Genomic DNA, 27,328 nt, shown 5'->3' with positions numbered 1-27,328 from the left:
CACTCTCCTGTGCCTGGGTCTGCTCCCTTGCTTCCAACACCAAGCTGTGGGTTTCTGAGGATTTGCCACTGCCTGTGAGCTCCCCACAACCCATCCCGTTTCTTCCAAAGCCTTGCTAATGCTCACTTATTGCGCAAGATTTCCAAGCCCCAGAGTTCCTGGAATCCCGTATGTAGCTCCACATCCCAGCACCAAACAGCACATCCCCCTTCTTCTTCTGCCTCAGGATCAAAACTCAACTTAGCTCACTGTTGCATGACACCCCCTGATATTTCCTTCCTTCTTTCTGCCTTTAAGTCCCTCACTGCTGCCCCTACACTGCTCTCTCCCTGGGCAAGCAAGGTCAGCTCCTTGGGCACGGCTACCCCAAGCCGTGGGCATTCCCCATTTGCCAGGCTGAGGCATGCACACAAGCTGGAAACAGCTGTTCTCATCCCTGGTTTGCACAGGAGGGGCCTTCCTCCCTGCCATCACTTTTGGTTCTTCCCCTCTTTTGTGTTGCTTTTGAAATCGTCTTTTGTTTTCCCCCTCACAGCCAGAATGATTTACCAAAACTGGTTTTCAGCCAGAAAGTGGTCAGTGACTGAGGAGGAGTCTGTTTACAAAGCTTTCTGTTCTACCTGGCAAAGCTCAATCATGGATGGAAAGACAGTCCTGAAAAGAGGATAGTTTTAACACAGGCTTTTCCTCTTTGCCCTCTTTGGCTCTGGTTTTCCCTGAAAACCAAACCTTCCCCTTTTCTCTGGCTGTCCTGCTTACCTGTACTTCCCACATCTCTCCTCATTTGTCACCATCTCCACGCTGCTTTCTCTGTTTCTCTCCTAAGGTTAGGAGACAAAGGTTAAAGCTACTTTGCTGAGGTGTTTTATCTTTCAGTAGAATTCCTTTTAGCACATCCTAAAAGATATATTTAAATAGACTAGAGTAAGAACGACTGAGAAACACCAATTTTTTTTCTCCATCGACTGTAAAGAGGCTCTTGGGTAAAGAGCTCGAATGCAATAACTGGCATACATTTTATAGAGCAGTCCTACTCTGACTCACTTAGCAAGTTTGTTCTCTGTACATCAAAGGATGTCTTCTTGCTCTCAGATGATTCTCCTCTCCTATCTTCTGTTTTCCTTCCAGCCTGTGCCCGAATGTCCCCATGAACCTCTTTTCTCGTCCTTCTACGTTCTTTCGCTCTGTCTCATCTTCTTTTAACCTCCTGAAGCATTGTTTCCTCCACTGACCATCTGACATTACTCACTGCAGCTTGGATGCAAACTATTGAACCATACCAGTGTCACGGAGTTCCTTCTTTTGGGCTTCCCCTCCCTCCACCATCAGGAGGTGCCTAATGGCAATAACTCTCTGGGCTTTGGACCTGGTTATCTTAGTTTGCCCTTTTGAGAGGCCTGGTTGACAGAGTCCCCTGGGAGGCAGTCCTGAAGGGCAAAAGAAGTCCAGGAAGGCAGGACGTTTTTCAAGAAGGAACTTTTAAAGGCACAGGATCAGGCCATCCCCATGTGCCTAAACACAAGCTGGTGGGGAAGAAGACTGGCCTGGCCAGTGACTTAGACATACACAAATCTATGGGGCCAGATGGGTTCCACCCACAGGTACTGAGGGAGCTGTCGGAGATGCTCGCCAAGCCGCTTTCCATCATTTATCAGCAGTCCTGGCAAAGCGGGGAGGTGCCAGTTAAGTGGAGGTTAGTAAAGGTGACGCCCATCAACATAAACGGCCAGAAGGAGGATCCTGGGAAGTACAGGCCTGTCAGTCTGACCTTGGTGTGGGAAAGATCATGGAACAGATCATCCTGAGTGCCATCATGTGGCACATGAGGACAACCAGGTGATCAGGCCCCGTCAGCATGGGTTCATGAAAGTCAGGTCCTGCTTGACAAACCTGATCTCCTTCTATGAGAAGGTGACCCCCTTAGTGGATGAGGGAAAGGCTGTGGATGTTCTTTACCTGGACTTTAGAAACGCCTTTGACAGTATTTCCCAAAGCATTCTCCCTGAGAAACTGGCTGCCCGTGGCTTGGACGGGAGTACTCTATGCCAGGTGAAAACCTGGCTGGATGGCTGAGCCAAAGAGTGGCCAAAGTGGTGGTGAACAAAGTTTAATGCAGGTGGCAGCTGGTCACAAGTGGTTTTCCCCAGGGCTTACAACTGGGGCCAGTTCCTTTTAATGTCTTTATCAATGATCTGGATGAGGGGATCGAGTGCACCCTCAATAAGGTTGCAGACGACACCAAGTTGGTTGGCAGTGTCGACCTGCTTGAGGGTAGAAAGGCTTTGCAGAGGGATCTGGACAGGCTGGATCGATGGGCAGAGGCCAGTGGTCTGAGGTTCAACAAAGCCAAGTGCCAGGTCCTACGCTTGGGTCACGAAAAACCAATGCAGCACTACAGGCTTGGAAGTGGCGAGGTGGCTGTTGGTGTCTTCTCCCAAGTAACGAGTTACATGACAAGAGGAAATGGCCAGGAGTTGTGCCAGGGAAGATTTAGATTGGATAGTAGGAAAAACATTTCTTCACTGAAAGGTTTGTCAAGCACTGGAATACTTTTATTTTCAGCCAAATCAAAGGGATTTGGTTGGTATCAGACAGCCAAGTTTAAACGCATGGGGGATGCAGGGCCCTGGGGACAGCCCAGTCCAAAAATCCAACCCCAACAAATCTAGCCCAAAAAGAAAAACCCAACAACAAAAACCCCCAACACAAAAAAAAAACAACCCAAAACACCCCAAAATCCACTCCAAACAACTAAAAATCCCAGGGTTCAAAAAGCCCAACCCCAAAAATCCAGTCCCCAAAACCCAAAATCTAATCAAAAAACCATAAACCGAACCCCCAAAAACCCAATCCCAAAAAACCCAAACAAAAAAACCCAACCCAAAATTCAACCCAAACAACCCGAAAAATCCAACCCGAAAAATCCAACCTGAAAAATCAAACCCCAAAAATCAAAGCCCAAAAATCCAACCTGAAAAACCCAAAATGCAACCCAAAATATCACTCAAAAAACATAAAATCCACCCCAAAAAATCCAAGCCCAAAAAATCCAAGCCAAAAAAGGTAAAGCCCAAAAATTCCAAAATCCAAGCCAAAATCCAACCATTAAAAAAAACCCCACTCCAACTTCAAACCCAACCGACCCAAAATCCCAGGGCTCAAGGCCAGCTTGGACGGCGTTGGAGGAACCTGACCTGCTTGAACATGTCCCTGCCGATGGCAGCCCCACCACTGCGGGCAGCACATCAGCGGTTGCCATGCCACCACCGCCAGACAATCAGCGCTGGCCCTGTCACTGTCATGTCACAATGGCTGCCTGACACACCCATGCAGGGGTAAAAACCCAACTCCAAACAACCCAATCCCCAAAAAACCCAACCCAAAATTCAACCCAACCAACTGCAAAAATCCAATCCAAAAAGTCCAACCCCAAAAAACCCAACCCAAAATTCAACCCAACCAACTGCAAAAATCCAATCCAAAAAGTCCAACCCCAAAAATCCAACCCAAAAACCCAAAATCCAACCCAAAATCTAACTGAAGAAAACCCCAAATCCACCCCAAAAAATCCAAGCCCCAAAAACCCAAGCCCAAACATCCAACCCAAAAAAATCCAAAATCCAATCCAAAATCCAACCCAACAAAGCAAAATCCACCCCAACATCCAACCCAACCCACCCAAAATCCCAGGGCTCAAGGCCAGCTTGGACGGCGTTGGAGGAACCTGACCTGCTTGAACATGTCCCTCCCGATGGCAGCCCCACCACTGCGGGCAGCACATCAGCGGTTGCCATGCCACCACCGCCAGACACTCAGCGCTGGCCCTGCCGCCCTCATGTCACAATGGCTGCCTGACACGCCCGCACAGGGGTAAAAATCAAACCCCAAAATTCCAACCGACAAACCCATAATCAAACCCAAAATCCAACCCCAAAACGTGAACCCCAAAAAACAACTTAAATAAATGAAAAAAACAACCCCAAAAATCCAACAGGAAAGATCCAACAAAAAGAATCCAGTCCAGGAAACTCAACATCCAATCCAAAAGCCAAATCCAAAAACCCAAAATCCACCCCAAACTCCAACCCAACCAACCCAGAATCCCGGGGCACAAGGCCAGGTTGGACTAACAGCGTTCTGACCTGTATCAGGAACAGTGTGGCCAGCAGGACTAGAGAAGTGACCGTCCCCCTGTACTGGGCACTGGTGAGGCCCCAGCTCGAGTGCTGTGTCCAGTTTTGCGCCCCTCACCACAAAAAAGACACTGAGGGGCTGGAGCAGGTCCAGAGAAGAGCAATGAAGCTGGTGAGGAGTCTGGAGAACAAGTCTGATGAGGAGCAGCTGAGGGAGCTGGGGCTGTTTAGCCTGGAGGAAAGGAGGCTGAGGGGAGACCTTCTCGCTCTCTACAACTCCCTGAAAGGAGGGTGTACAGAGGTGGGGGTCGGTCTCTTCTCCCAAGAAACAAGCAATAGGAGAAGAGGAAACGGCCGCAAGATGCCCCAGCAGAGGTTTAGACTGGATATTAGGAACAATCTTTCCCCTCCTCCATCTGCGTCAGACAGGCGGTCGTCACAAGCACGGAGGTGACATGGAGCCTTCTCCTGCTCACAGGTTTGGGGAGGACACTGAGGAGATGGGGAGAGCACCTTGGGGTGTGGGGACACTGCGGGGAGGGGGACACACGTGCCAGATTCAGCCCCCTGACTTCCCCGTGTGGGAGCGCAGAGGAGGGGCAGGTGTACAACCTGCAGCTGACCCTATCCCTGACCCCAGTGTCATCCCTGTAGGTGCCATGTCCCCATCGCTGTCCCCACAGGTGTCCTGGCCACACCACTGTCCCCAGCCCTGTCTCTGTCCCTCCAGGTCTCTTGTCCCCCTCCCTGTCCCCACAGGTGCCCTATGCCCAGGGCTGTGGGGACAGCGGCCGCCTGCTGGGCTGGTTCCATGGCAGCATCAGTTTAGTCCCCCCAGGCTCAGTTGTGTTTTGTAAAGTCTCCTTTCAAGAGCACAAAAACGCATTTTTTGTTTCCAAAGCTTCTATTTCAGGCTCCAAAAAGGCATTTTTAAGATTAAGCCAGTCAGTTTTAGGGTCCAAGATGCATCTTGGATGTCAAAACCCTCATTTTTATGGTCCAAACTCCTCTTTTAGGGACCAAATTATCATGCATTTGAACCCAAAGCCTCATTTTTAGGTACAAACCCTCATTTACAAGTTCCAAAGCCCATTTTAAGATTCAAAGACCCATTGTCAAGCTCTAAACAAGTATTTTTAGGACCCAGCCAGTCATTTTTAGAGTCCAAGCCACATCTTGACTGTCCAAAGTGAGAGCGAGTGGCCCACACGCGTGTCCAGATGGGCCTCCAGGTGGGCCCCGGGGTGGCTGGGCAGCAGCCGGGCAGCGGCGTGGCAACATGACGATGTGCAGTGCGGTGTCGCGGCAACGTGACGATGCAACAATGTGCGTCTGCTCTCGAGAGCCGCTTGCTGGGAGACTGGCTGTGGTGGCTGCAGCTGGGTGCCTCTGGAGCGAGAGGTGCCATCGCTCTGTCTACCCGTCTTTTAATTACCTCCAGGGATGGTGCCTCAGCCACTTCCCTGTGCAGCCTGTTCCAATGCCTGAAAAACCTTTCAGGGGAAAGATTGTTCCTAATATCCAGTCTAAACCTCTGCTGGGGCAACTCGCAGCCGTTTCCTCTTCTCCTGTTGCTTGTTTCTTGGGAGAAGAGACCGACCCCCACCTCTGTACACCCTCCTTTCAGGGAGTTGCAGAGAGCGAGAAGGTCTCCCCTCAGCCTCCTTTTCTCCAGGCTAAACAGCCCCAGCTCCCTCAGCTGCTCCTCATCAGACTTGTTCTCCAGACTCCTCACCAGCTTCATTGCTCTTCTCTGGACCTGCTCCAGCCCCTCAGTGTCTTTTTTGTGGTGAGGGGCGCAAAACTGGACACGGCAATCAAGGTGGGCCAAGTGCAAGGTCCTACACTTGGGTCAGGACAACCCTCGTTACCAATACAGGCTGGGGGATGACTTGATAGAGAGCAGCCCTGTGGAAAAGGACTTGGGGGTCCTGGTGGATGAAAAGCTGGACATGAGCTAACAATGTGCTCATATAAGGCTCCGGGGAGACCTTATAGCGGCCTTCCAGTACCTGAAGGGGCCCTGTCAGAAAGCTGTTGCAAGGCTGTTTGCAAGGGCATGTAGCCTTAGGACGAGGGACAATGGTTTTAAACTAGAGCAGGGCAGGTTTAGATTAGAGTTTAGGAAGAAGTTCTTTCCACTGAGGGTGGTGAGACAGTGGCACAGGTTGCCCAGAGACGGGCTGGAGGCCCCATCCCTGGAGACATTCAAGGCCAGGTTAGATGAGCCTCTGAGCAACCTGATCTAGTTGTCGGTGTCCCTGCTTACTGCAGGGGGGTTGGACTAGATGACCTTTCAAGGTCCCTTCCAACCCCACACATTCCATCATTCTGTTATTCCATGATTTGTCCAAAAGCTTGTTGCTGCTCAGGGCCCCCTTTAGGCAGATTTGTGTGTTCAAAAGACCATTTGATTTACTTTGTCTCTTTGCTTCTCTCTGCGAATCGAGGGAGCTCGTGACGTGAGTGTGTGCCTCACTGCCTGCAAAGAACAATTATGGACAAAGAAAGAAAGTCCAGGACAGGGAATCTTTTGGGAAGTCTTGGGATCTGTGATTTAACAAAAATTATGTTTTCTGTTGGTCTAAGGTTAGCCACTGTAGGAAGCAGATTTCGGTGGGGGTAATGTGGACTTTACACATTGCTGAGGAATGTCTCATTTTTTTACTGAGCTATGCATTCCTTTGTTTCCATTTGTTGGCAAGTGACAAACACCCTTCTGTGTCCGTGTGCTGCTCGTTCTCCAAGTAACCCAGGTGGGAACCGGTGCCAATGGGCTGAACCGCGCAGCTTCAGTGGAGGAAGCTCAGATTTGAACAGGGCTGCTGTAAGTCCCAGGGGGCTGATGAGAGAAATGCTGGGTTGGGGGCAGGATGAAGACTGGCCATAGGTTGTGGAACACAAAGGGTCTTGATTTTCATATCTGTTCAGGCTGCATTAGCAGACGCTCAGGATCAGTATCATGTAGAGACTGCTGATTTCCATTCATGTATAAGCAGAAAAATAAAGTAGGAAAAAGAAAAAAGAAATCCTTTCTTCTTGTTGTTTAGTAATCATATTATTTCACTTTGATTACATTCCTGAAACTTCTCTAATTAAGCACATGAGAATTGAAGACTTTAAGGAAAACTATGCCCAGAGAGACTTGACTTGTTAGGGCGTTTTGCATGTTAATGAGCCCTCTGGTGCCAAGTGCCTGAACTGCAGATCCTGAAAGACTGAACAAGCCTCAAGACAAGTAAAAGTCAGCAGCAAACCTCCAAGAGTTTCCGAGAGTCCTTGGAGGCTGGTGAAGCAGGAAGTCAGAGGTGCTGCTTCGAGGTGGAAAATCAAACGTGGCATGTGGTTGTGAAAGCCCTCGATGTGTGTCACCAAGCAGGACAGCCAAGCCCTGACCCCATCTGCTGGGAAAGGGGATCCGTCAACTCACGGGATGCTCACACCTCAAGCCCTGCTCCCCCGGACACTGCTTCAAGGCTTCTAACAGAGATGCAGACTGCTGCATTGGACATATGTATGTTTATATTTTTTTTAATAGGTACTGATACTCCTTGGGAAATCAAACAAACTCCTGAAGGAGTACTGAAGGATTCTTGATATGGTCAGGGCTGTATAAGGGCACATGTAAAGCATCCCTGCACCTGATGCGAATTAATTCGGTGGCCATGGAAGCTCTGATGCACACACAAGATGCCGGTGTGACCAGGAAGGGGAAGACTGGATCTAAACAGCACGTTTCCAAAGCTGAGAGCATGAGCGTCATGGTGTCACTGCAGGAGAGCTCCAGCCTTGGGGCAAAATCACAAAAGTGGTCTAGTACATCAGGGCCAGCAAATGTGTCTGGGACAAGAAGGAAATGATTACTGCAGATGACAGAAATCCCCCCAGCCAAGGTGCAGCTGTCTTCTAGCGACAACCCTTCCAGTTCCGGAGTCTTGCAGAGAGCCGGGGGTGGCACAGAGCCAAGTACTGGTCATAGCATGTGGCCACCAGCAGGAGCCACTCTGTACCTGCCAAAGGTGCAGGAAATAGCCCTAAGAGCGCTGTGAGCAGAGATGGTGCTGTGCCCAGTGGGAGGACAGTCCGGGTGGCGGAGCTGTAGCAGGTTTCCAGGTTTTCCACCAGCAGCCCTGACCTACTTGAAGATGTCCCTGCCGATGGCGGCCCCACCACTGCGGGCAACACATCAGCGGTTGCCATGCCACCACCGCCAGACACTCAGCGCTGGCCCTGCCGCCGCAATGTCACAATGGCTGCCTGACACGCCCGCGAAAAGGGAAAAATCAAGGCCAAAAACTAAACCAAAAAAAAAACCCTAAAATGCAACCCAAAAAAATCAAGCCCAAAATAATCCAAAACCCAACCTGAACAAACCCAAAATCAGAACACCCAAAAGCAAAAAAAGCAACATGAAAAAACCACAACACCAAAAAACCCAACCCAAAATTCAACCCAACCAACTCCAAAAAACCAATGCCAAAAATCCAAAATCCAACTCGAAAAACAACAATACAGGCAAAAAATACAACCCAAAAAATACAACCCTAAAAAAACAACTCAAAACAACCCAAATCCAACCCAACCGACCCAAAATCCCAGGGCTCAAGGCCCAGTTGGACGGCATTGGAGGAACCTGACCTGCTTGAACACGTCCCTTCTCATGGAAGCCCCACCACTGCACGCAGCACATCAGCGGTTGCCATGCCACCACCGCCAGACACTCAGCGCTGGCCCTGCCGCCATGTCACAATGGCTGCCTGACACGCCCATGCAGGGGTAAAAATCAAACCCAAAAAACCCAACCCCAAAATCCAACCCAAAAAATCAAACCCAAAAAAGTCCAAAACCCAACTCCAAACAACCCAATCCCCAAAAAACCCAACCCAAAATTCAACCCAACCAACTGCAAAAATCCAATCCAAAAAGTCCAACCCCAAAAATCCAACCCAAAAACCCAAAATCCAACCCAAAATCTAACTGAAGAAAACCCCAAATCCACCCCAAAAAATCCAAGCCCAAAAAACCCAAGCCCAAACATCCAACCCAAAAAAATCCAAAACCCAATCCAAAATCCAACCCAACAAAACAAAATCCACCCCAACATCCAACCCAACCCACCCAAAATCCCAGGGCTCAAGGCCAGCTTGGACGGCGTTGGAGGAACCTGATCTGCTTGAACATGTCCCTGCCGATGGCAGCCCCACCACTGCGGGCAGCACATCAGCGGTTGCCATGCCACCACCGCCAGACACTCAGTGCTGGCCCTGCCGCCCTCATGTCACAATGGCTGACTGACACGCCCACACAAAGGCAAAAATCAAGGCCAAAAACTAAATCCAAAAAAACCACCCCAAAATCCAACCCCAAAAACTGAACCCAAAAAAATCCAAAAGCCAACTCCAAAAAACCCAATCCCAAAAAATCCGACCCAAAATTCAACCCAACCAAACCGAAACACCCAACCCCAACAAACTCAACCTCAAAAAACCCAACCCAAAATTCAACCCAATCAACACAAAAAATCTAACTTTATAAATCCTATGCGAAAAACCCAAAATCTGATCCAAAATCCAACCAAAAAAAAAAAAAACACCTACAAAAAATCCAATCCAAACAATCCAATCCCAGAAATACAACCCCAAAAAATCCAAAAACACAACCGAAAAACTCAACCAAAAAATCCAAACCCAAAAAATCCAACCCTAAAAAAGCAACTAAAACCAACCCAAATCCAACCCAACCGACCCAAAATCCCAGGGCTCAAGGCCAGCTTGGACGGCGTTGGAGGAACCTGACCTGCTTGAACATGTCCCTGCCGATGGCAGCCCCACCACTGCGGGCAGCACATCAGCGGTTGCCATGCCACCACCGCCAGACACTCAGCGCTGGCCCTGCCGCCCTCATGTCACAATGGCTTCCTGACACGCCCACCAAGGGGTAAAAATCAAACCCCAAAATTCCAACCGACAAACCCATAATTAAACCCAAAATCCAACCCCAAAACGTGAACCCCAAAAAACAACTTAAATAAATAAAAAACACAACCCCAAAAATCCAACAGGAAAGATCCAACAAAAGGAATCCAGTCCAGGAAACTCAACATCCAATCCAAAAGCCAAATCAAAAAACCCAAAATCCACCCCAAACTCCAACCCAACCAACCCAGAATCCCGGGGCACAAGGCCAGGTTGGACTAACAGCGTTCTGACCTGTATCAGGAACAGTGTGGCCAGCAGGACTAGAGAAGTGACCGTCCCCCTGTACTGGGCACTGGTGAGGCCCCACCTCGAGTGCTGTGTCCAGTTTTGCGCCCCTCACCACAAAAAAGACACTGAGGGGCTGGAGCAGGTCCAGAGAAGAGCAATGAAGCTGGTGAGGAGTCTGGAGAACAAGTCTGATGAGGAGCAGCTGAGGGAGCTGGGGCTGTTTAGCCTGGAGAAAAGGAGGCTGAGGGGAGACCTTCTCGCTCTCTGCAACTCCCTGAAAGGAGGGTGTACAGAGGTGGGGGTCGGTCTCTTCTCCCAAGAAACAAGCAACAGGAGAAGAGGAAACGGCCGCAAGATGCCCCAGCAGAGGTTTAGACTGGATATTAGGAACAATCTTTCCCCTGAAAGGTTTTTCAGGCATTGGAACAGGCTGCGCAGGGAAGTGGCTGAGGCACCATCCCTGGAGGTAATTAAAAGACGGGTAGACAGAGCGATGGCACCTCTCGCTCCAGAGGCACCCAGCTGCGGCCACCACAGCCAGTCTCCCAGCAAGCAGCTCTAGAGAGCAGACGCACATTGTTGCATCATCACGTTGCCGCGACACCGCACTGCACATCCCAGCCACCCCGGGGCCCAGCCACCCCGGGGCCCACCTGGAGGCCCGTCTGGACACGCGTGTGGGCCACTCGCTCTCACTTTGGACAGTCAAGATGTGGCTTGGTCTCTAAAAATGACTGGCTGGATCCTAAAAATGCTTGTTTAGAGCTTGACAATGGGTCTTTGAATCTTAAAATGGGCGTTGGAACTTGTAAATGAGGGTTTGTACCTAAAAATGAGGCTTTGGGTTCAAATGCATGATAATTTGGTCCCTAAAAGAGGAGTTTGGACCATAAAAATGAGGGTTTTGACATCCAAGATGCATCTTGGACCCTAAAACTGACTGGCTTAATCTTAAAAATGCCTTTTTGGAGCCTGAAATAGAAGCTTTGGAAACAAAAAATGCGTTTTGGTACTCTTGAAAGGAGACTTTACAAAACACAACTGAGCCTGGGGGCCCCTCTCCAGTCCCCAGTGGGGTCGACAGTGTCCCCTGGTGTCACTGTGACACGGAGGTGGACAAAACTGATGCTGCCATGGAACCAGCCCAGCAGGCGGCCGCTGTCCCCACAGGCCTGGGCATAGGGCACCTGTGGGGACAGGGAGGGGGACAAGAGACCTGGAGGGACAGAGACAGGGCTGGGGACAGTGGTGTGGCCAGGACACCTGTGGGGACAGCGATGGGGACATGGCAGCTACAGGGATGACACTGGGGTCAGGGATAGGGTCAGCTGCAGGTTGTACACCTGCCCCTCCTCTGCGCTCCCACACGGGGAAGTCAGGGGGCTGAATCTGGCACGTGTGTCCCCCTCCCCGCAGTGTCCCCACACCCCAAGGTGCTCTCCCCATCTCCTCAGTGTCCCCCCCAAACCTGTGAGCAGCAGAAGGGTCCACGTCATCTCCGTGCTGGTGACGACCGCCTGTCTGACGCAGATGGAGGAGGGGAAAGATTGTTCCTAATATCCAGTCTAAACCTCTGCTGGGGCATCTTGCGGCCGTTTCCTCTTCTCCTGTTGCTTGTTTCTTGGGAGAAGAGACCGACCCCCACCTCTGTACACCCTCCTTTCAGGGAGTTGCAGAGAGCGAGAAGGTCTCCCCTCAGCCTCCTTTTCTCCAGGCTAAACAGCCCCAGCTCCCTCAGCTGCTCCTCATCAGACTTGTTCTCCAGACTCCTCACCAGCTTCATTGCTCTTCTCTGGACCTGCTCCAGCCCCTCAGTGTATTTTTTGTGGTGGGGGGTGCAAAACTGGACACGGCAATCAAGGTGGGCCAAGTGCAAGGTCCTACACTTGGGTCAGGACAACCCTCGTTACCAATACAGGCTGGGGGATGACTTGATAGAGAGCAGCCCTGTGGAAAAGGACTTGGGGGTCCTGGTGGATGAAAAGCTGGACATGAGCTAACAATGTGCGCTTGCAGCCCAGAAGGCCAATCGTGTCCTGGGCTGCATCAAAAGAAGCATGGCCAGCAGACCCAGAGAGGGGATTCTCCCCCTCTACTCTGCTCTCGTGAGACCCCACCTGGAGTACTGTGTCCAGCTCTGGAGCCCTCAGCACAAGAAGGACATGGACCTGCTGGAGCGGGTGCAGAGGAGGGCCACGAAGATGATCAGAGGGCTGGAGCACCTCTCCTGTGAAGACAGGCTGAGAGAGGTTGGGGTTGTTCAGCCTGGAGAAGAGAAGGCTCCGGGGAGACCTTATAGCGGCCTTCCAGTACCTGAAGGGGCCCTGTCAGAAAGCTGTTGCAAGGCTGTTTGCAAGGGCATGTAGCCTTAGGACGAGGGACAATGGTTTTAAACTAGAGCAGGGCAGGTTTAGATTAGAGTTTAGGAAGAAGTTCTTTCCACTGAGGGTGGTGAGACAGTGGCACAGGTTGCCCAGAGACGGGCTGGAGGCCCCATCCCTGGAGACATTCAAGGCCAGGTTAGATGAGCCTCTGGGCAACCTGATCTAGTTGTCGGTGTCCCTGCTTACTGCAGGGGGGTTGGACTAGATGACCTTTCAAGGTCCCTTCCAACCCCACACATTCCATCATTCTGTTATTCCATGATTTGTCCAAAAGCTTGTTGCTGCTCAGGGCCCCCTTTAGGCAGATTTGTGTGTTCAAAAGACCATTTGATTTACTTTGTCTCTTTGCTTCTCTCTGCGAATCGAGGGAGCTCGTGACGTGAGTGTGTGCCTCACTGCCTGCAAAGAACAATTATGGACAAAGAAAGAAAGTCCAGGACAGGGAATCTTTTGGGAAGTCTTGGGATCTGTGATTTAACAAAAATTATGTTTTCTGTTGGTCTAAGGTTAGCCACTGTAGGAAGCAGATTTCGGTGGGGGTAATGTGGACTTTACACATTGCTGAGGAATGTCTCATTTTTTTACTGAGCTATGCATTCCTTTGTTTCCATTTGTTGGCAAGTGACAAACACCCTTCTGTGTCCGTGTGCTGCTCGTTCTCCAAGTAACCCAGGTGGGAACCGGTGCCAATGGGCTGAACCGCGCAGCTTCAGTGGAGGAAGCTCAGATTGGAACAGGGCTGCTGTAAGTCCCAGGGGGCTGATGAGAGAAATGCTGGGTTGGGGTCAGGATGAAGACTGGCCATAGGTTGTGGAACACAAAGGGTCTTGATTTTCATATCTGTTCAGGCTGCATTAGCAGACGCTCAGGATCAGTATCACGTAGAGACTGCTGATTTCCATTCATGTATAAGCAGAAGAATAAAGTAGGAAAAAGAAAAAAGAAACCCTTTCTTCTTGTTGTTTAGTAATCATATTATTTCACTTTGATTACATTCCTGAAACTTCTCTAATTAAGCACATGAGAATTGAAGACTTTAAGGAAAACTATGCCCAGAGACTTGACTTGTTAGGGCGTTTTGCATGTTAATGAGCCCTCTGGTGCCAAGTGCCTGAACTGCAGATCCTGAAAGACTGAACAAGCCTCAAGACAAGTAAAAGTCAGCAGCAAACCTCCAAGAGTTTCCGAGAGTCCTTGGAGGCTGGTGAAGCAGGAAGTCAGAGGTGCTGCTTCGAGGTGGAAAATCAAACGTGGCATGTGGTTGTGAAAGCCCTTGATGTGTGTCACCAAGCAGGACAGCCAAGCCCTGACCCCACCTGCTGGGAAAGGGGATCCGTCAACTCACGGGATGCTCACACCTCAAGCCCTGCTCCCCCGGACACTGCTTCAAGGCTTCTAACAGAGATGCAGACTGCTGCATTGGACATATGTATGTTTATGTTTTTTTTAATAGGTACTGATACTCCTTGGGAAATCAAACAAACTCCTGAAGGAGTATTGAAGGATTCTTGATATGGTCAGGGCTGTATAAGGGCACATGTAAAGCATCCCTGCACCTGATGCGAATTAATTCGGTGGCCATGGAAGCTCTGATGCACACACAAGATGCCGGTGTGACCAGGAAGGGGAAGACTGGATCTAAACAGCACGTTTCCAAAGCTGAGAGCATGAGCGTCATGGTTTCACTGCAGGAGAGCTCCAGCCTTGGGGCAAAATCACAAAAGTGGTCTAGTACATCAGGGCCAGCAAATGTGTCTGGGACAAGAAGGAAATGATTACTGCAGATGACAGAAATCCCCCCAGCCAAGGTGCAGCTGTCTTCTAGCGACAACCCTTCCAGTTCCGGAGTCTTGCAGAGAGCAGGGGGTGGCACAGAGCCAAGTACTGGTCATAGCATGTGGCCACCAGCAGGAGCCACTCTGTACCTGCCAAAGGTGCAGGAAATAGCCCTAAGAGCGCTGTGAGCAGAGATGGTGCTGTGCCCAGTGGGAGGACAGTCAGGGTGGCGGAGCTGTAGCAGGTTTCCATGTTTTCCACCAGCAGCCCCATGCTGAGGCTGTTCCCAACTGCAATTATGGGGCAGGTCATGGGAGGGAGGAGGAAGAGATTTTTCTGAAAGTTGGGGACGTTCCCCATTCCCATTAGGGGAAACGCCATTGATGATGACAAATTGTCCTAATCCCCTTTTGCCATGGAAAATTTTAGGTCTTCCTGTCCCCTCTCTCCTTGTGGGTACGCCTTCGAGTGACAACGTTTGTTTCTCTGTTAGGTGCCTAAGGAAATTGGGAAGGAAGTTCAGAGAGGTGAAACACGGAGGTGTCTGTGCTTCTGAGTGCATCATAGTCCCTAGACGTGCTCTGTTCTGTGTGAAGGGTGAGAAAAGCCATCTTCTGGAGGGCAGTGACACTCCTGCTTGCAGAACCCTTTCGGACTGCGCGGGCGAAATGCTCTGTGGACGTGCTGCTTTCAGACTGTGTGAAACAAGGGATGGGCCATAAGGACAGGGGAGGGTGAGGCAGCACACAGAGGCACTTGCGATGAACCGGAAAAGGTTCACAGAAGCACATCCCAGTGCGGCATCCAGGTGGTTTCCCAGAGGACGTTCCTCTCAAACTCAAGTTACCCGAAGACAGAGTGTGTCCCACAGGCCTTCGTGGACGCTCTGGGAATAGCTGGTGGCACTTGTGCTCAACTCGGGTTCCTCTCCCCACATGCACATGATGTGCATGCTTGAGTCTCCTCCATGCAATGCACTCAAGGACTTCTGACCTCATCAGGTGGCACTTGCTCGGCTCGCTGTGGCTCCATCAAAGATGTCCCTGAGGCTCCAGGGGAACCTGCTGTGAAACAAGCTGAAGTCATGACTGATGTTTCCTCCCTCAGCTGTTGCGGGGGGACATTCCTTTCCGGCAGTATCATTTCCCCTATCAGAGGCAGAGTTAGGTCCCAGAACGACCTCTTCTTTTCCACCTATGAGACAGGACACCCAGACAATGAAAGGGAGGAATCTCCTGTAGCCCTGCAAACCACAGTGCACATTTGAAGTGCCAGAGGTGGCCCGAGACATGTGCAGGTATCTCTAAACTTTGATGGAGCAGTTCAGAGGGACAGGGCAGCGTCTGGGGCCATCATTTTGGAGGCTCTTGGGGCATTGCTTTGGGCAGCTGAAGTGACAGCAGATGGCCACCTTTAGGACAATGAAGCCTGTTCCTGCTCACTATGTACAGGGCAGCCTATAGAGCTATTCCTCTGAGCAAATGGAGTCATTGCCATCTGAAGAGCTACGTCTCTCTCTCTTCTCCACCAGCTGTCTTTACCAGATCTCCATTGGCAGTTAGGGCTGGGTTCTCACTGGCACCCCTACAATGCCCAACCTAATTCAGGGCAGCTGCCCAATTTCAAGGTTAACTCCATCCTGTGGAGCTGCCTGAGGTGCCAGGGCTCTCCAGCACAACTGCGTGCAGCCGGCAGGGACAGCACAGGACTTGCGCGAACATCATCCCCATTCAGAGCAGCCGTGTAAGAGACCCCAAGAGACCTTCTGAGGCGTTCAGTGCTTTCCTTCAAGCAACTGCAGTGAGGCAAGTGCTGTCCCATCTCAATCCAGTAGATGCAGGGAGTGCTTCTCCCACATCCCTCAGTCATCCCTTTGATGCTGCAGTCAAGGAACAGAGCAATGATTTTCACAGTGTTCCTGGATCTCCGGATACCCATAGCCAAGGACACTTGCAAAAGCCCCTTGTCCTTCCTGGAGATCAGCTTCACCTGCACCACAGGCCCTCTGGGGCTGCAGAGACCCCGCAGACAGCAAAGCCCTCTCGTGCCGGGGCTGCAGAGTCCAGCCCTGCTTCTCTCTCGTCCTGAGGAGAGCAGGGATTGATCTCCTCCTTTCCCCTTTACATTGCCATCTGCCATCCCCCCCAGCATGCTCTGACGCAAACCTTTTGCCTGCACGGTACTTGGGCACTTGGTAACAGCTGGCTTTGTTGCACGCCTGAGCTTGGCCCTGGTGCCACGACTGAGGTCCAGCACATCTCTGCTCTGACACAAAGAACCTATAATGAAGGAGAGGAAGGGGACCAACTCTTATTTAACCAACCTGAGGAAGTCTTGGGCTCACCAACGACTTAACGTCTTACCGGGGACATCAATGACCCTGTGTATTGCGTTGGCATGGCTAGGTTTTGGTAGGGGTGAGGGGGCTGCAGAGGTGGCTTAGGAGAAAAGGGATCAAGAGGTGACTCCATGTGAGAGAGAGCCACTTTCAGCTGGCTCCAAAGGGGACATGCCACTGCCCAAAGCTGAGCCAGTAAGCAATTCTCGTGGCACCTCTGTGATAGCATATTGAAGCAAGGCTAAACAGCAGCGTGCAGTCACCGTAAGAGAGAGGAGTGAGACACATGGAGAGAAACAGCCCTGCAGACAGCAAGGCGAGTGGAGAAGGAGGGGGAGCGGGAGTGAAGCTGGGTGGGCACCTGGCAGCCAAAAGTCAGCCCAGCACCCCCTGACATTCCCAGGAGAGCACGGTGCAAATGCTCCTTTAGGTGTCTGGAGGCTCTTTGCCTCAGCTTTTTAGCACAGCTGCCAGATGGGCCAAGCAAGGCGATGCTCACCTGGATCAGAAAACCTGTGTCATCCTTGTCAGCCTTGGCTCTAGTAGCAAAGAAAGAGTGGAGTCTCAGCTCCCGAGGGAGTGAGGACGAAGAGCAGAGTGCAGATTCCAGGTCTCAGGGTGGCAGACATTGGCCTGTTCTGGGAACTTTCCGTTCAGGCTGGAAGTGACCTTGCAAGATTTCTATAGACCAACATTCTACGCAAAGCAGGGTCACAGCAGAAAGTGCCTGCAGCGTTTGGGTGCTGCCAGTTGTTAGGGAGTTCCCGCAAACTCCAGATGCTTTCAATGATGATGGAGAGTGGCTTTACTGTGGCATCGTCCTGCCCTCTCAGCTCCCTCGGATGCCACCCCTCCAGTCCCATAGACTGCTAAGGATTGTGTTTGCTCAAGTAACTCCTGACTCTCTCCAAATTCACCACGGTTTTTTTTCCCTCCAGAGTCCTGCCTCAAGGCACAAAGGCCTGGGAGAGCTTGCTGGAGGAGACCAAGGCAAGAAGGACACAGGGAATCTCAGATTCATCTACACCTGCTGTTACTAAATTCCAGCAGTGGCCACTCATTCTCTTTGTTTCTTCTTTAACTGTTCCTGAAGCAGCAGCCTCTCCTCTTGGTGCCCTCGAACCCTTGCCTTGCAAGGGTCTACACTTGGGAAGCTCTAGCTTACCTAAAGCCATCCCCATTTCTCCTCTAGAGACCCAGTATCTGTAGTCTGGCTTCAGTCTTTTCTCACTCCCCTTGGGAGCTGAGACCCAGAAACCTGCTGGACAGTATGCATGCTGCTGTGTTCCCCTTCCAGTGGTGTCAGGGCCATTAATGTCTCCAATAAGACCTGGGGTCATTATTCTGGAGACTTCCTTGTGTTGCTTAAATAGGCAAATGAGTGGAGATCCCAGTGTGATGTGCTTCCTGTTCCTGAACTGCTCTGCATCGACTGGATGGAGGTGGGTCAGACCCTGCCTCATTGCCCTCGTGGGATTCAGTTGCCGGCCAACAGAAACTGAATCTATGAGACATGGCATCTGGAGTGTGTGTCTCGCACCCACTCTGAAGGCGATGCCTTTCCCGTAGGTCCTGTGCAGTCCCTGCCGGCCACCTGCAGTTGTGCTGGAGAGCCCTGGCACCTCCTGTGGCACAACAGGCCTGTCCATGGCCATTGAGTAGCTGCCCTGAATTAGGTTAGGTGATGTGGGGATGTCCATGAGACATCTGCCGTTACAGTCAGTGGGGATCTAGTATACACGGCTGATGGAGAAGATGGATGAGGTCAATGGCAATGAGTACATCTGGTCCCCTGACTACCTCAGAAGGCTGCCCTGGACTGAAAGAGTAGGGAAAAGTTCAGTTGTCCGAAATGTGGGCACGTGTTGGTGGCCAAAGGAATTCCTCGTGACTCTCAAAGATGGTGGCAGCAGATACTGCCCTGTCTCTATGAACTGCTCCGTTAGATCTTGCAGTTACCGGCACGTATCTTGGACCACGTCTGAGACCTGAAATGTCAGTAGGTGTTTGAGTCTGAAGAGCTCACTGCTGGCCTCCATCTCCAGGAATGACGCTGGGAGCTGAGACCAGCAGCTCCCATGCAGCAGGTGCCTATTTTGTGCCCACCTGAAGAGAGGCAAGAGGAATCCCCCCTCCTGTGGGACTGTGGCAGCCCTAAGTGAGAGCTGAGTCCACTTCACACCCAGGACTACAAACCAAGGAGGAGATGCCTCAGTTGACGAAGCCGACTGCCTTCGCTCAGCGGGGGCAAAGGAGATCTGGCACTGTCCAGGTTTCCTGTCTCATACCAGAAGGAACAAGACCTTTCTCGTGCGCAGCTCTCTCTGATAGCAGAAATTACCCGGCTGGAAAGAAGCGTCTCTCCAGAGGTGCAAGAGAGACCACACAGTATTACTTCAGTCTCTTTCCCAGCAGGTTCCCCTGGAGGCACAGGGACACCTCCAGGGAGCCCCGAGGAGGCAGAGAAAGTGACGTCTCGGGCTGGTCCTCTGCGTCTGAGCTGGGCTGGGCTCCTGGCATGGAGGGAGCTCGTGGCAAGCGGGCAGCGCTGCAGAGAGACAGCTCTGCCCAGGAGCAGCTCCTCTGCAAAGGGCAGCAGGGCTGAGGGCACTGCCTGCAGGTAACGAGGGGAGACGTGTGAGGCCAGCGGATCTTAAAGGCAGCCTGGGGTGGGAGAGTGCTGAGAGCTCACTGGGAGAAATCCTCACAGCCTTTGCACAGTCTCTGGCTGCAGGGCATTGAATCTGCAGCTGCTGGAGGGATCTCCAGAAGCTGGAACAACCCCCAGCCTACGGGATCTGCAAGTACCAGTCTCACAGTTTCTCTAGTTTCGAGGAGAAGGACAACGTGTGGAGCAGGGCTTCCCTGCTGCACCGTCAGAGGGACAGGGCATGCTGTGTCTCTGCTGCAGTATAATGCAGAGAGGCTCCCTGGAGCAGTCTCCTAAAGCTGGCATAGCCCATGGCTAATGTGATCTGTCAGGAAGGCTCTCAAGGCTCCGTCGGTGTTGAGAAGGATGTGCTCGAGAGCAGGGCAGCCCTACCACATCACCAAAGGCACAGGGCACGTCGGCTGCCTTCTCCCCGGGACGGCTGCCGGGCTGTGAAGGTGGGTGTGCGTGCAGGGGTGCTCAGGGCTGTCCTTCAGAGCAGGGTCCCCGTGTCCCAGGGAACTGTGTGCTGGGCCAGGGACTCTGCTGCCTGCCAGGGTCAGCTCTCAGCCTGCCCGGGGAGCTCCCCATGGCGCTGCGGGGAGAAGCTGTGGGTGGAAGGAGTGACCCCAGTCGTGTCATGGCAGGGTCCTTCTGCAGTCGTGAGGGTGCTGCATGGGTCGTGTTTCCTCCCAGCTCCAGATCACCCCCAGGACATTTGCAGAGGGTCCTTTTGGAGAAGTACAGAGAGGCAGCATTTACCTGAAAGAAAGAGGGTCCCTGCTTGGAGTTTTCCACTCCTTCTTTGCTGGATGGGTTGTGAGAGAGAGGATTTTACTTCTCCGTCCTGGAGAAGGCAATGATACCCTGGTTCTAGCAGGAACTTTTCTAAGCTGCTTGTTAGCGCTTGCAGACACTTGCCCTGAGGGCAGAGCTGAGCACACAGCAGGTGTGGTGGGTTCTCTGAGCACTGAAAGGGAGGAGACCTGGGGACAATGACACAGCCCCAGGCAGAGACAGCTCCGGGTGGCAGAGACATGGGCAGAGAGTGAAAGGGAGCTACTACAGGAAAGGTCATGGGAGAGGGGATTCCAGGCCCTCCCTGCCATCCCCTGCCGTGCAGGTGCCTTCCCTGGAGACACTCCGTGGTCTCCTCTCCCCACACAGTAGAGTCCTCCACCCCTGACTATCCCGGGTATTAAGTCCTGAGTGTCCTTCCCAGCAGCCCAACCACCAAAGAGGAGAAATCCTTGAGTGTCTGACTGTGTCTCCCTGTCCTGACTCTCTTGGCAGGAGAACTGTCCTGACTCTCTTGGCAGGACCCACAAGGTTTCACTTGCAGCACAGCAGAAATGCCAGGGATTTCTGCCTTAAAAACACTCCTCAGGTGTGGTGGGGAAACTACAACAGAACAACACCAACAACAAGGTGCCCTGAGCTCTGCCCTGCAGTTGGGTGACAATGCTGAAAAGCCCTTTGATGCCAGGAGTGGATTTAATCTGAGATCACCCCGTGTTCCTTTTTACCCATGGCTGTAGGGCAGGACTGAATCCTGCAGAGATCTCAGCTCTCTGGTGGACTATCAGCCAGCACCAACCAGAGTGTACAAAAAGGACCTGCAAAAGGTCTTCCTGAAAGGCGAGAGCCGGTTTGGTGGGTTTCTAAGACCAATTGAATACTTTAGTTGGAGAGAAATCTTCCCCAACTTCTCACTGCTTTTCTTTCCATTCACAGGTCTCCAAGCCCAGGGGAAGAAAATGTCGAATGGCAGCTCCATCACCCAGTTCCTCCTCCTGGCATTCGCAGACACGCGGGAGCTGCGGCTCTTCCACTTCTGGACCTTCCTGGGCATCTACCTGGCTGCCCTCCTCAGCAATGGCCTCATCATCACCACCATCACGTGTGACCACCGCCTCCACACCCCCATGTACTTCTTCCTCCTCAACCTCTCCCTCCTCGACCTGGGCTCCATTTCCACCACTCTTCCCAAAGCCATGGCCAATTCCCTCTGGGACACCAGGGACATCTCCTATGCAGGATGTGCTGCACAGCTCTTGTTCTTCGTCTTCTTTCTTGCAGCAGAGTTCTGTCTTCTCACCATTATGGCCTATGACCGCTACGTTGCCATCTGCAAACCCCTGCACTACGGGACCCTCCTGGGCAGCAGAGCTTGTGTCCACATGGCAGCAGCTGCCTGGGGCAGTGGGTTTCTCTATGCTCTCCTGCACACGGCCAATACATTTTCCCTGCCCCTCTGCCAGGGCAATGCCCTGGACCAGTTCTTCTGTGAAATCCCCCAGATCCTCAAGCTCTCCTGCTCAGGCTCAGACTCCCTCAGGGAAGTTGGACTTGTTGTGGTTAGTGCCTGTTTAGCATGTGGTTGTTTTGTGTTCATCGTGCTGTCCTATGTGCAGATCTTCAGGGCCGTGCTGAGGATCCCCTCTGAGCAGGGACGGCACAAAGCCTTTTCCACGTGCCTCCCTCACCTGGCCGTGGTCTCCCTGTTTGTCAGCACTGCCGTGTTTGCCTACCTGAAGCCCCCCTCCATCTCCTCCCCAGTTCTCGACCTGGTGATGGCTGTGCTGTACTCAGTGGTGCCTCCAGCCGTGAACCCCCTCATCTACAGCATGAGGAACCAGGAGCTCAAGGAGGCCATTAGGTATCTGATTTCATGGATTTTTTTCAAGAGGGAGAAATGTTCCACCTCTCTCCACAAATGACTCCCGCACTATTTGATTCCATCTGCTTTTTTGTGTGTTTTGTTATTGGCTTTGTGTTTTTAATGATTATATTTCTCATCATTGCTGTTGATATTGTCATTTATGGTTTTTATGCTCCTACACAAAGGTTTCACTTGTGTCACTACACCTGAGACATTTACGTCTTAGTTTCACCTGGTTCCCTTCTAAAAATGTATTTCACAGTGGCTCAGAGCTGGCCTCTTTCACAGAGTCTCTGTTAACAAAGCAAGATCTCCCTGGTGCAGTGCTTTAATGCTGGGGTCTTTCTCCAAACATGCCTGAGGAAATTCACCCCTGAAGTTCTTCTTCCTCCATGTGTCCAGGAATAAAAAGCTGACTGTCCGTTTGTTACATTTTAGAGATATTGGACTGGATTTAGGAGTCACCAGTCGGTGCCTGGTGACAGGTAAGATCGTGGGTTTAACTGAGGGACGTACCCCAGCCCTTCACACAGATGACATAAAGGCCACCCATCCTGTGGGAGGGGAATCTGGAGCTGTCTGGAGAGGCTGGTGTTTCTCCAGGAACAGCACGTTCCTGGGGTTGTGCTGGGATGGCAGAGGTCAGAAGGATGGGGTCTGGGGCCTCAAGCAGAGGCCATGTGCAGACCTCCTCTGGGCACTCTCCCGTTCCTCCCCACCTGTCTACAGCAGGAATTCCCACAGAGGGACAGACACGTCCAGGTGTGGCCACACCACGGCTCACTGAAAGGGCATGAAAAGTCAAGCTGTCTGGGTAGCCCTCTCCTCCTAATCCATCCCTGTGTGCAGCTGGCCTTGTTCATGGTCAGCCTGCGCCACTGGCTCATGTGGTGTCCCTCATGATCCGGGGGCCCTTCTCCTCAGGGTCACTGCTCATCCTGTCACGTCCTACCTGGCACTGTAATACGGTGTTTTTCTTCCCCCTGATGCAGGACTGGCCACTTCTCTTTGTAAAACTTAAGCAGTTTCTTCTGGCTGACTCCCAGAATTTCCCGAGGTCCCCCTGGACTGAAGATCCATTTTGTTCGTTCCTCATGTTTGCGTGCAGGCAGCTCACCATGGTTGTGGTGATGCATCAGCACAAGATAACAGCACGAGGCGTTGCAGGGCACTACAGGGAATTAAAGACATTCCTAATTTTGTACTGTCCAACAGAGGAATTGTCAGGACAGCTATGTTAGAAACATCTTTGTGCCCCGTAGAGAGGGCACAAAGCAAGCAAATGTAGGGCCTGTGGGGAAAGAGAAGCTGGGCTGTTTGTAGAGGAATCTACGACAATGGTTAAAGAAAAGAACTTGGGAAGGGGAAAGAGGAAAAAGGAAAACCGAAAGTTCAACTCCAGCACAGAACCACGGAACCCTGGAGGCTGGAAGGCAGCCAGCTTCCACCTTCTCTGTGCTTCCTCTTCAGGCTTGATGTTACTCAGAGCTCTTTTCTCATGCATGCCAGCCTCCTGCCACCTTGGCATGACTTCCTGCATGTTGGCAGGGACCATTCTGGATGACGAAGAGGTGATCCTTGACCACCAAAAAGCTCTCTGCAGGACCCACCTGGCCACAGACATCCTCTGATCCAAGGTTATCAAAATCTACCTCCCTAACTCTTATGCCCATCAGTCTTTATCGTATGAAAATGAATTGACTTTCTTAAGATATATATCTAGCTAGCTCCCATTGTGTACTGATTTATCATGCTTGGGTAAGTGAGTTAAAGGAGGTGAGCTCATCACAAGGACCAGAAGAACAGCCCTGCCCTCAAAATAAGGACTTCTCAGAATCATTCAGCTGTCCATGAAGGATAAAAGATACCCCTGGAGAACCGAGATAATGCCAGTATCCTCGTCCCTCTTACACACCTTTGAAACTCTCCCAGTGTCCAGCATCACAGACAAGTAATTAGCAACAGACCAACTCCGGGGACATCTGGATCAATAGACAAGCCGCGAGAAGGCTGATGGCTGATGGAGCTACAGAGATATAGCTACTTTGTGCAGTTTTACTGTGATTAGTAATTGGTACTCCGTGTGTGTGTTAGTTAGTCATTAGTCAAATAATAAGGTACCTGAATGCCTGAATGGCATAAGAACCCTGTGTTTAACCGCATTTGAGGTACCCCAATGGAGCTCGGACACCTCATGCACATGACTAAATATTTACGCGTGCACCTCTGTGCTTTGTGTCCTAGCCTCTCTGCTCGGTCAGCACGGGCCACTTGCAAATTTTCATAACACAAGTGACTGATTGCCACTGCAGTGGGGCAAGGTCTCTCCCTTCTCCATGCAGTAGATGTGAGGCAGTTTAGAACACAAGACACATCACACCAGGGTCTCCACTCATGTGTTGCACTCTCAAACTGCTGTTTTTTCTCTTCCCCAACATTTACTCGCCCTCTTCATAATACAGTCAAGGAACAGGCAAAAAAATCTCATGGGGGACCTGTCAGCAGCACCTTGTCATTCATGGAGATCACCTTCACCTTTGTCAAAGGCCCTTGAGGGCTGCAGAGACACCACTGACAAAACCCTTCTTTCTTGCCAGGGCCGCCCTTCCCAGCCCTGTTTCTCTCTGTTCTTGCAGACAGCAGGCTTTGCTCACCGTCAACATCCAATTTCAGCTTTAAGCTTCCAGGTGCCGTCCACTTGACCGTGTCTCTGCCGTGAAGCAAAGCCTTTGCACACAGAAGGTCTTCAATGCTTGGTACCAGGTTTCCTTTAAGAGACGTCCGAGCTTGGCCTGGAGCTACACCTGAGGTGCCACAGCCCAGATGTGCACCAAAACTCTCAGCCAGGGGAAGAGACAAGTTGAGAGAGAGCCTGTGCTTTTTGACTTTGACAGAGGAACTGCCAAGGCGTGGTGGGACAAGGCACACAGCTTGGGGTGCTGCAATGGATGGCTACAGGCTTTTCAGGAGAGACAGGCTGGAAGGATCAGGAGTGGGGTTTCCTGAAAGTGAAGCCGTTAACTGGATGTATGGCGCAACTCCTTGGGGCAGGTGAAGAGTTTGGTAAGCCTTTGTGGGGGAGGGTGAGAGGAGAGGCCAGTAGCAGTGTCCTGTCATGGTGGGAGATAAGGAACCCACAGTCAGGATGAGGAAGAGGGTATAGTCTTTCTGAAGGATCCCAGGGAAGCATCTGGCTGTACGAGCCTGGGTCTCGCTGGGGACTGCCATGATACTGGCAGCTTCTGAAAGAGGAGCACAGCAGCACATACAGTCCAGGTGGTTTCTGGAGTGTCTTAGGACAACGTCTTAGCACAGCTGCCAGATGGGCCAACAAAAATAATGCCAACCTTGATGTGATACCTGCAATGCAGGAAGAGCTGGTCAGAGACGTGAAGATTGGCTGTCGTGACCCTGACGTAGTGGGGTCCCAGCACTCCAGGGGAGTGAGGAAGCAGAACAGAAGACTGCAGACGCTGGACCTCAGAGGTCCTTTTGCCTTTGGCCTACGCTGAGGAGTTTTCGTGGGGATCCAATGGTCAGGAGCACTGAAGGTGGCGCAAAGCTCTGTACAGCTGGTCTTCAAGGACAGCATCCTCCAAGAAGAACATTGGCCTGTATCAAAACTCAGTTTGAAACCTGAAAGTAAATTCAGGGGAATCATAACGAGATTTCCAACTTCAGGAATTCTTACAGAAGAAAACAAAGATATTAGTTGGACACTGCTGTATTGAGTTAGAGTAGGGAGAGAGAGTTCCGAGATACTCTATGTCTTTTTTGCCTCAGACTTCCCCAGCAAGGTCTCTCAGGCTTTGTGCCTCGAGGCAAGACTCTGGACAAGAACAGCCAATGGCGGATAGGAATGAAATCAGGATCTACTGGAGCAAAGTCAACCACTACCAGTACATGGGAATGGACGGGGTACATCCAGAGGTGCTGGAAAGTAAGAGAATGTCACAGTGAGGCCACTCTCCATCATCTTGGAAAGGTCCTGGAGACTGGCGGGACTCCCTGACATCTGGCAAAAAGTAAACGCTGCATGCATCTTTCAAAAGGGTCCAGAGAAGGAGGTGGGGAGCTAAAGGCTGCTTAGCTTCCCTTTAGATGAGGAACATGTCCCAAAGCATGTTCTCTCGCACTGCATTTCTGGGTGCCTGAAGGAGACGGTGCCTGGATGAACTCAGGGAACATGTACACCGGTTACGGTTTGGCACTTGGAGGGCCATGGTGTTATGCCATTGTACGCCCCATAAAGATTTGGCCACCTCAAAAAAAGGGACGGTAGGAGGGAAGTGCTAGCAGGTGGGACCATTGCTTGACTGCAAAGAGATAAAGGCAGGATCTATCCAACGTATCCAACCTTCATTGCGCCCAGCTTCTTTTAGATAGGAGATACAGTTGTGAAATATATTAAAATAAACATGTCCTGGGCTTGCCTCACCAGTGCCCAGTACAGAGGCACCATCACTGGGCTTGCAAAGCTCCAAGGATGGAGATGACACAAGCTCTCTGGGAAATCTCCTCCAGTGTTTGCCTGTCTTGGCAGGGAGAAAGTTTTGCTCATTTGTTTCAGCTGATGCCATTGGCCCTCATCCTCCCATCACGCACAATACTGAAGAGCCCGTCTGCATTTTCTTGATGCTAGCCAAGAAGGTGTGGGAAGGCTGATATTAGGTCTCCCCAAAGCCTTCTCTTCTCCAGGCTTTGCACCTCTGCAGCAAGGTGGCCAATGGCTTTCTGGGCTGCACTAGGAAGAGCACTGCCAGCAGGTCGGTGGAGGTGATCCTTCCTCTCTACTCAGCCCTGCTACAATTTGTCTTGCCCATCTCCCTCGGTGTTTGCTACCCTACTACCTTCACTTAGAGGTGGTGGTAGGGCTTCAGGTTAGTGGTTGTAAATAGGTAAAGGCCTCTCATGAATGTTTTCACAGTCAGTGTCACAGAAGTCTAAACATCCTCTGAACAGACCTTACCTCTTCAAACCTTCCAACCCCTACTGTTCTGCGATGCTGATTCTTTGATTCCATTGTCATTGCCCAGAGGGGCTACCACAGATGTAGACTGCTCCAGGGCAGGTATTTATATTTAGGCCGATCAATGATGTTGTTGCTTTAATGTTTTCTTGTTGTGGTATATGCTGCTGTTGTTAGGGAAATCACACACACACTTGAAGGACAACGGAA

At 51.4% G+C, this 27,328-nt stretch overlaps 1 protein-coding gene across 1 annotated transcript; it reads left to right on the top strand.

Annotated features, from left to right (window-relative positions):
• Positions 1-21,589: 21,589 nt before the first annotated feature.
• Positions 21,590-25,661, top strand: LOC141737330 (olfactory receptor 14C36-like). The gene is made up of 4 exons (XM_074572012.1): positions 21,590-22,146; positions 22,588-22,642; positions 24,786-24,836; positions 25,521-25,661. The coding sequence occupies exons 1-4, from the start codon at positions 21,590-21,592 to the stop codon at positions 25,659-25,661; spliced, it is 804 nt and encodes a 267-aa protein (XP_074428113.1).
• The last annotated feature ends 1,667 nt before the right edge of the window (positions 25,662-27,328 follow it).

Source organism: Larus michahellis, unplaced genomic scaffold, assembly GCF_964199755.1.
Source record: "Larus michahellis unplaced genomic scaffold, bLarMic1.1 SCAFFOLD_34, whole genome shotgun sequence".
NCBI lineage: Eukaryota > Metazoa > Chordata > Aves > Charadriiformes > Laridae > Larus > Larus michahellis.
Note: the sequence above shows the minus strand (reverse complement) of the source record. Positions and strands in the feature narration are given on the sequence as shown.

What these genes read in the sequence shown, in the direction of transcription:
- LOC141737330 (XM_074572012.1), top strand. Translation starts at nt 21,590, where the DNA reads ATGGCCTATGACCGCTACGTTGCCATCTGCAAACCCCTGCACTACGGG. An exon ending in GAGCTCAAGGAGGCCATTAG is followed by an intron (nt 22,147 to 22,587) that starts GTATCTGATTTC and finishes GTTACATTTTAG; the next exon opens with AGATATTGGACTGGATTTAG. An exon ending in GCCTGGTGACAGGTAAGATC is followed by an intron (nt 22,643 to 24,785) that starts GTGGGTTTAACT and finishes CTGTTCTTGCAG; the next exon opens with ACAGCAGGCTTTGCTCACCG.